Genomic DNA, 8,946 nt, shown 5'->3' with positions numbered 1-8,946 from the left:
CAAAATGCGATGGAATCTCTGAACATAGGGTACACGCGCGCATTCTACTCAGTGTGCATTGCAAAACAATGATGCGTTTCTTGTGCGCTCTTCTGCTTCTCTCGCTCCTTCTCTCTTGACGTTTCCCTCTCGCTTCTGCACTGATTTTGTGTCTCGCTTTTATGTGTACACAGCGCGGTTTACCGTGTGGGAGCATAGAAAGCGCATGCGTACGTCGGATTATGCCGGTGAGGAGATGTTTGAAGTTTGGGGCCACTCTTGAGGCTGTCCGTTAGAGCTGCCAATTGTGGAGGGATTTGTAACATTGTGTTAATATTTGGTCGTGAAATTCTTCTCGCCAGCACCCAGTTTCAAGAGTGATCTACCTGAGCTATCTCTCTACGTAGGATGTGGAACGGCACAGCATAAAACTCGAGTCGCGTAACAATTCTTGAGGTTAGAATGATTCCAAATACCGATTGTATGCAAAAATGTAAACACTTGCATCACTCGCACCTACTCCCAGCGGAACCTATGCGATGGTCCCTTCCCTTGCATGCTTCCTGCAGCATGCTTTTTATGATACTTTCACTCTCGTTTGATGTTCTGCGAGAAAGAGAAGCAACGAGAAACGAGAAGAGAGTAGTTTTTGGTTTGGCTCTCTCCATCTCTCCTGGGTGCTGATTTCGTGTACTTAACACCTCTCTCTCTCTCTCTCTCTCTCTCTCTCTCTCTCTCTCTCTCTCTCTCTCTAGGGTAAATGCACTTACGAAATTCAATTTGACAAACTTTGTATTTTGAAAATTGATAAACCTCTTCAGCTTCTTCGAATTTTTGCTTAAAATCAACATAAAAGTTTAATACTGCGAAAGCTGATAAAAATTTTGATTTTTCCCACTGATAATCACATTCCTTACAGACGCTTCATTTACAAAAAGGTTTATCGCCTTCAATCGAACAGATAACGAACTAATCAGCTGATCGGTTCAGCATTTGCGATTTGCTGAATTGCAGCAGTTCGATTAACTGCCAAAGTCGGGAATTTTCGTCACACAGTTCTTAGGGAACTGGGTCATTCCAGACGGATCGATAAACCGGTGCAATGACCTCGTTACATTTGGCTGCGTGTGCAATGACCTTACGACGAGGAAAACATGCTTATCGGCAGGAAGTGCATTGCGTTATCGAACAAATGCACCGGCCCGAAATTGCACTAGCACGGACGGAATGGTTGATTGTGCTGAAAGAAAAACAAAGCGAATTTTGCCGTGCCAATGACACCGATTGACAAACCCCCCCCCCCCCCCCCCCCCCCCCCCTCGAACGATGCAATATTATTCCACTGTTGTGCAACAGTGCAAATGCATATAAACATGCAGCCCACGCTCGAGCGTGCGTGATACTGCTGCAAGACGCTACACGCCACGTGCTTTCGGGTTGAATGAATCCTTACGGACGGGGAATCCACTGCAACTGTGGATGTTACGGATGTTACAAATAACACAAACAAAAAGCGCTAGATACGCCTGCCCGACGAGGGACACACACACATGCGCAATGGCGGTCCGCTGGAGTCCTGCGGTTTCGGCACGATATGACGTCACTCATGAAAACAAATCCGGAACCGCGGACTGGCGCGCACGCACGCAAATTTTGCGCCCTCGGCACGGGACGGTGACATTTTCGGGGCGGACATTTGTTTTTATGTAACAATCAATCGCGCAAACCCGAACCATCATATAGCATACCGGCGGCCATTGAGTTTGTGGTTTGTTGGAGGGAGTTAGTAGGTAACCGGAAGCTCAAATCCTGACGCTGGGGAGTAGCATTCTTTTGGAAGGGTAAGACTGCCAGATCCAGATTCTTTGAGTTATTAACGTCAAACATGGTTCTGATTCTGTTACGAAGGTAAACCCAACCCAACACCAGCGCAACATGACAATCAGCAGCAACAGTGCCCTGGTATTGCACGGCCGGTTTAAGAACATGACCCGCAGGTTTCGCTTCTCCCCGAGACGACGCCAGTACTGTGTGCTTACTTCGGCCGTGGTCCTGCTAATGGTGGTGCTGGGCGTAATGGGCTATCTTCTGAGCGGTATGCACTACTGCTTTGACGTGCTGGTTGAGTGGAAGATATCGAAAATAGTAAGTTGCCGACCAAACCTGGCCATTGATGGACGGGGGGCCTATATCTAATTCCACCACACATTCCAGTGCAATCAGTATTACACGAACGAAATCACGGGCTACATGTGTCCGGAGCTGTGTGCCGGTGATACCATATCGGAGTTCCACTGTCCACCGGCCCCACAAACCTTCAATCCGAACCGCTTTCTGGCACGCAAAGCCCAACAGTTTGTGGTGGTTAAGGTAATGGCGTCCGGCCAACTAGGGACACACTCTAATCGCACTTACCTTTATCTTTTTTTCCCCTCCACACACAAGCAGCACGCCGTTCCGGACGCAAGCTACGAGAAGCTGTCCTGGATCGATAGCCACCGTCAGGAGGAACACTTTCCAACGGAAGCGGAGTACGTGGGCATTGTGCGACGGTACGTCGAGCTGCGGTACAATCTTCAGCTACCGTTCGACAAGCTAGCTAGCTTGCTGAAGTTGAAGAACAAAAACAATCACATTCTGTTTCGGGCCAGCATGCGCAACAGCTGGAACCTGATCCAGAACAACGAGTACCTGTTGAGCCGGCTGTACGAGGAGAAGGAGATCTTCCCGCAGGTGTACGGTACGTGCGGCGATCTGTTCATTACCGAGCTGCTCGACACGGTGGAGTTCGACGAGCGTCGGTACCACTTTACCAACCACATCGATCTGTCCAAGTGGCGCTACCATCTGAAGGTGGCGGTGCTGATACTGGACTACCTGGACGAGATGGCCCAGAACCGGTTCCAGATGTGTGCGGTACTGTTGGCCGGATTCGGTATCAGTGACAGCCGGATGAAGTATCACGATTTGCGGTACATCAGTACGGAAGCGTCCATCGATCGGCAGCTGTCGGATGGGCGTTGGTGTGCGGCCGATGCCGATTGTAGCTACCACGATTGTCGCAGTCGGTGCAACACCACCAGCCGCCAGTGTACGGCCGGTTTGCTGAACAACAATCTTCAGATTGTCTGCGAAAAGGTAAGTAGATTGAATTGAAGTTAGTATAGGATGAGCTCTGGCGCCTCCGACTTAACTTACCTTCCGGCTAGATATTTCGAGGCACTGCCACCGAACCGGGCATACTGGTGACGGAGAAAAGTCCCGCCCGGTTGCTTCGCATTCTGGATCGCTGTGCGCAGCCGGTGAGCAGATCGGACGTGGATGATGCCCGTCCGTGGGGTGCATCGAGGATGCTTAAGAAGCAGCTGTACAACGAGCTGACCGGGATCTACGAACAGCTTGCCTCGTCGCTTTACTCCTAATAGTTCGGCAGCCTTGCGCCTCCCTTCCCGCCATCCCGGGACCAGGAGAGTTTCGAAAGACAGACAATTCTCCATAGAATCCGTAGTCAATTGCAGTGATAATCAAGGCGTCGGCGGTGCATTACGATGGTGGTTTTATTACACGAATGAGTGACCCAAGATGTGGTCCACGGTTTCAGAACGCAGCCACGGTACCGCAAAAGCCCTTTTGCGTAAGATATTATTAACGATTTTCAATGCTTATTTAACCGCGGCCATAACGGAAGGGTAGAGAGCGAAGTAACTCACAACACGACAGTATTTGGACAAAGCATCAAACGTTCGGAATTGTTCATCGCTTTGAAAAGATATCTCAATATAGGTTTTTTTCTATGTATGAATGTGTGTGTGTGGGTGTTTTGTACTTATTTAAAATTATAGTCAAATGTTTTTAACAGTATCATTTTCATCGGTTCGAACGAATCCTAATCCTTGCTAGCAGATCTGTTGATTGGATCAACGCCAAGCGTTACCTGTAAGCTGTCGGCGTGCCGTCTTGTGTACGCCTGACCCGATGGCCACAGCGCATGCCACAGCTGCCCGATTACGGCTAGCAGCTTCCCGTACCGTTCCGAACTATACCCGTACGCGGGCAGAATGGTCACTATCTGCCTGGGATAGGTCACGCTGGGGCTGTACGCGATTGCCTCGAGCAATTGCTCCGCCGACTCGGACGTTTCCATATCGTTCCACAGCTGTACGTCATGCTCGAAGCGTATTTCCTGCAGTGCAAACACCGCCCCGGCGCAGCTTTTTAACACGGCCAGAAAGGAGCGTTTCGTGAGCTGAACATTCAGCGACAAATCCAGCTTTGTCAACGAGGGACAGTTACGCGCGATGCCGGGCAGCAGTGAAGCTTCCAGCTCCTCGTCCGACAGCCGACAGTTGACCAGATTGAGCATCTGCAAACTGGCGATCGGTTGATGGGAAAGCGTTTGCCACAGTACCGGCTTAAAGCTGCTACAGTAAACGGGAAGCGATTTAAAGTGTGCCTCACGCATCGCACCTTCGCCCAGCTGCTGCAACAGCCGCCTGACCGAACGGTCTGTGAGCGGATTTTCTGCAACGTCTAGCGTTTGCATGCGTTTGACGTCAATGCCGTCGGGCAGGTGCGTTATGTCCGTCGAGCAGAGACGCAACACCTGCAGACAGGGTAAATTGCTACACAGCCGGCTGAGCGGCACGAGTGCCTCATCCTTCAGCGGGTTGTTGCTGAGGTCTAGCTCGGTTAGCAAACCACCGCCAAGTGGTGTTGAGTTGCGTGCTGCTGCTGCTGCTGCTTCATCCACACCGACGATCGTATCCGTCCGGTTGGTGCAACCGAAGCAAAGCATCTCAACCGCTTCTTTGGTGAGTAGATTCATTTGCAACCGTAGCGTGCGAAGCTGCCGACAGGCTGGCAGATAGCGGACAAGCGTGGCAACATCCTTGTCCGTGATGCGGTTCATCGAAAGTTCCAAGTGTTTCAGCCAGTCCTGCTGAAAAAAGCCCACCATAAGCACGATGGACAGTATGTGGTGCGGTGGCATGGACACGGAACGAAAGCTGTAGGCAAAATCGGGCTTCAGCACGATCGCTGTGGTTCGGTCCATCATTATGAGCTGGGTTCGAAAGCCGGTATTGGTTTCTACAAAAACGATTGAGCAAAGGTAGAACAGTTTTAATGCTGTGAGGCAAATACCCTGGGGCAAAGAAGCTTACCAAGCTCATGTTGCTGGCAGTACTCGTCGTAAAACTGTCCCAAATCGATATGTTCCCAATCGCTCACTTTGCCTCGGACGATGGTGGTTCCACCGGAGGAGTTATGATTTTGCAGCGTTTGGACCGTATCGGAGTCGTCCCACGTGTCCAAGCCTTCCGTCGGACTCAGTTGAATCGCTGGACGTTTACCGTGCTTCCTGTCGAAGAAAAGCGAATAAATTACAGTGTGTTTAGCAAACGACAAGCACGCCCGCCACTCACATCATGTACTGCGTAGCAACCGCATTCCGTAACCAGGCAACCGTTTGGGTCGAAGCAATCAGCTTCTCGTCGCAATGCACCGTGTACGTTTCGCTCTCGTCGAGGATCACCCTAACAGTGAGTTTCTGCCGCACGGGCGGTACTGCAGGTGGCGTGAAGGATACGGGCGATGATTTAGCCGGTGATGGGACCTGCTCGGGGATGCAATTTTCCTGTTCTTCTGCCGGCGTAGGGCTAGCAACGCGCTCGAAGCCAGCATCGAGTAGAGATGACTGACTGGTTGAGGATCGTCGGCCGCCACTGAACGAGAACGATCGCGATTCGCTCGACTTCCGTCGGGATTGTGTTCTGCGAAAGCTTCGCGCCGAATTGCTCATGATCACACTGAAAGCGCTTCCCACGCCACCATCCTGCTGCGAACGGTTATCGCTATCCACTTGCATCGCAAAAGGATTTTCATCGTCCGAATCGATAAGGGTGGAAAGTTCGACACGCCTGCCCTTAGCTGGCTGATCGTTGGTAGGTGTGTCTGTTAAGCAAGAGGAAGACTTACTTCTTTCCAATCCACCTGCACGCGATGCCACTAGAAAGTCGCAACTGACACGACTTTTCTTTGCCGTCGGTTTCAGATCGTCGACCAACCAACGATCGTCCTTTTTCGTCTCACTTTCGTCCTCATCGACAAATCGGTACGTTTGGCGCCTCTTCTGGGAGGAAGAAGCAGGCTTGGGCGATGCACCATCCAAGTGAACATTTTTACGAAACGATTTCATCACGCTCAGATACTCAGCTACTCCGGACGAGGTAGACTTGCGCCTTTTTCTGCTTTCGTAACCTCTATCGTCCTTCACTGGCGAGTATTCCGGACTGCCCGATCGATCGTTATCATCGTCATCGTATAAAACGTTGCGGTGCCGTACAGGTGTCGTGTTTGCTGCTGCCGATCGCGGTGCAACAGGTGATGACAAGGAGGAGACTGTGGGTTCCAAGTTTCTGTTGGACAAATGTCGCCGGAATACTTGCTTTTCGGCAGAACTGTTGGTAGCCGACTTTTGTGATGCAGTTTTCGCTGGTGATGTGGGTATAGCGGCCACATCGAGCTGTGTTACCAGCCGCTGCCGAATTTGTTCATACTGGCTCACCTCGGAGGGCGTTAGCGGGACCCTAAGCTTTTCGTACCACCCGTCCAGCATGCTAAGGGCCGTCTCGCCGCAATCGTTACGCTGTGTCGCGTTTGCACCCCGATCCAACAGGACCTCGATCACGTCCAAGTGCCCATTCCGGCAGGCATCGTGCAGGGGTGTGATTCCCTCGCAGCTCGTACCACCCTTATCGTTTATGTGCGCTCCACGGTTAAGCAGCAGCGTGACGATTTCCGGGTACCCGTGGATGCAGGCTTCGTGCAGCGGAAGCCATCCGGCATAGTCACGCTCGTTTACCGGGTGGCCCAGCTGAAGCAGCTGCTCGGCTAACGCTTGATTCCCCGAGATGACCGCCTGGTGGAGCTGCGTTTCACCCTTCTTATTGCGACGCACGGCGAACCGTTTGCCACGCTTCCTGGCACGTGACGTTTCCGCTGTGGAAGAATTGTTAAGGTCTTCGCCAATGGTTAGGGCCGGATCTGCATCGCAATCATCCGAAAGGTCAACCTCGAGATCGATCTCATCCCCGACGTTCGGTGTGTCGTGGTCCGGTTCTTCTTCGTCCACCTCCGCCTCATAATCGGCCAGATCCAATGATTGGTTTGCCTCCGGCCACTCCTCACTGTCGGGTTCCACCGACCGACCATCCGCAAGCGTTATACCTTCGGTCACCGCATCGCTCTCCATCCGGTCCGCCATCATGTCCATGCAGTTGGAGCGCAATATCTTGACCGCCCGCTGCACGGCCGCTCGCTGCAGGTCGATTGAATTCAGCTTCTTCGCCTCTTCTTTCGCCTGCAGATAGATGCTCTGCATTTCGAAGAATGACTTCTGCTGGCGTTCGTACAGCCTGCCAATCTTCATCAGCGTGTCGTATGCTTCCCTGGGCTCATTGCTAATGATTGCATGCTCCTTCCAAAGGTACTCGAGTGCCTGCTCGTACTGCCGATTGTCGATGTACGTTTGGTACAGGCTCACGTAGCAAGGTATGAGCAGACGATCGGTTTCACCAAGCGACTCGGCATTTTGCAACATAAGCTTGTAGTATTCGATCGCCTTGCCAAAGTTGCGCAGCTTACAAGCACCGTCTCCCATGCGCTCGTACAGCGCCTTGCGGCGGGCAAAATTGGTCGCATCGGTCGTTATCAGCTCGTCCTCCATGCGGCACATGGCGACAAGCACTTTCAGCTTCAGCTCAATCCTTTTTGCATCGGCCGCCACGGGTGTCTTCAGCCGGTACGCCCGCTTCAACGTTTGCCGCGCGCTTTGAAAGTCGTCCATCTTCAGAAAGAACGTGGCCATCAGCATCAACGTTTGACACATTTTCGAGGCACGATTCGTAAGCCTTGACGCTACCTCCAGGCTAAGGTTCAGCAGTCGTAACGTTTGTCCACATTCACCCGGCTCGTCCGTTTCTTCCCACCGCGAGCAGGAGAGTGCCATCGCGTTATAGCATGTGTAGAGCAGATCAAACAGATCGGACTCTTTCGCAAGCTGGATGGCTCGTTCCATGTTTTCCTTCGCCGGGCCCCGTTGGTTCTGTGAGTCGAACGTTATGCCGAGGTTCAGGTAAGCGCGGGCCATCATGTTGGACAGTTCGTTTTTGGGCAGCGTTCGTTTCAGCTCATCACAGATGGAAAGTGCCGTACGAAACGCTTTTTCCGCTTCGGCTAAATCCTCCTCCGCTTCGACCGTTTTGCCTTGCCGTTGGTAGGATTCGGCACGTTGCAGATACACGCGCCCGAGCGTGGTGTGTGCTTCCTGCAAATCCTTTGTGTTGCCTTCCCGCTGGGCTGCGCGCATATACGCTTGCACATTGTGCAGCGATTCCTTGAACTGCCCTAGCGCGGCATGCATCTCTCCCGCCATCCGGAACGCAAGGCCTCGATCCATCCGCTTGTTTAGCTTTTCGTACGCTTGAGCCGCGAGTTTGTACTCGTTCAAGGCACGCCGATGCTCTTCCCGGTCCTGGTAAAATGCGCCCAACAGCATACACGTTTCGCCCAACGCCGCATAATTGCTGTCGTGGGCGTACTTTGTTTTCTTTTTAATCAATTCTAAAAGCAAACAAAACGAATGCATAAACAATTGGGGACGAAATCCTGACAGCGCTTTGTAAACGATCACGGGCGATCGTGGGGGATAATAAACTTACTCTGCTCGTTGTAATCCATCGCTGCTAACTTTGAACACTTACGGGTCACGGATTCAACTATCTATTGCTGCTGCTACACTTAATAAAGGAACGTTTAGTTTACGTATTAAAAAGATACATGTACGAACAGGAAAGCGGTGTAGCGCGAAACCGAATCACAAACCAATTGTCTGTTCCATTCGAAGAAACGTCAAAAGTAAGCGCGCAGAAAAGTTGTGCGTGAAGTGAGCCCACACGAATGGATCCC

The 8,946-nt window shown here is 51.8% G+C and overlaps 2 protein-coding genes across 3 annotated transcripts; one reads left to right on the top strand and one right to left on the bottom strand.

Annotated features, from left to right (window-relative positions):
- The first annotated feature begins 263 nt into the window (after positions 1 to 263).
- On the top strand, positions 264 to 3,781 carry LOC118510503 (divergent protein kinase domain 1B-like). Of its 2 annotated transcripts, XM_036052409.1 has the most exons (5): positions 264 to 1,820; positions 1,888 to 2,124; positions 2,194 to 2,349; positions 2,428 to 3,117; positions 3,189 to 3,777. In XM_036052409.1, the coding sequence occupies exons 2-5, from the start codon at positions 1,915 to 1,917 to the stop codon at positions 3,399 to 3,401; spliced, it is 1,269 nt and encodes a 422-aa protein (XP_035908302.1). In that variant the 5' UTR covers positions 264 to 1,820; positions 1,888 to 1,914; the 3' UTR covers positions 3,402 to 3,777. The 2 variants fall into 2 exon arrangements, with proteins under 2 accessions (XP_035908302.1, XP_035908301.1); XM_036052408.1 differs by having other exon boundaries at positions 1,302 to 1,820; positions 2,194 to 3,117; positions 3,189 to 3,781.
- On the bottom strand, positions 3,512 to 8,883 carry LOC118510498 (tonsoku-like protein). Its single transcript, XM_036052398.1, has 4 exons — positions 8,700 to 8,883; positions 5,403 to 8,601; positions 5,142 to 5,338; positions 3,512 to 5,067 (listed from the first exon to the last, which is right to left on the bottom strand). Exons 1-4 carry the CDS (start codon positions 8,716 to 8,718, stop codon positions 3,866 to 3,868), a joined length of 4,617 nt encoding a protein of 1,538 aa, XP_035908291.1. The 5' UTR covers positions 8,719 to 8,883; the 3' UTR covers positions 3,512 to 3,865.
- Positions 8,884 to 8,946: the final 63 nt, after the last annotated feature.

The sequence above is a fragment of the Anopheles stephensi genome, chromosome 3 (genome assembly GCF_013141755.1).
Source record: "Anopheles stephensi strain Indian chromosome 3, UCI_ANSTEP_V1.0, whole genome shotgun sequence".
Classification (NCBI taxonomy): domain Eukaryota; kingdom Metazoa; phylum Arthropoda; class Insecta; order Diptera; family Culicidae; genus Anopheles; species Anopheles stephensi.
This window is presented reverse-complemented; position numbering and strand designations above follow the sequence as displayed.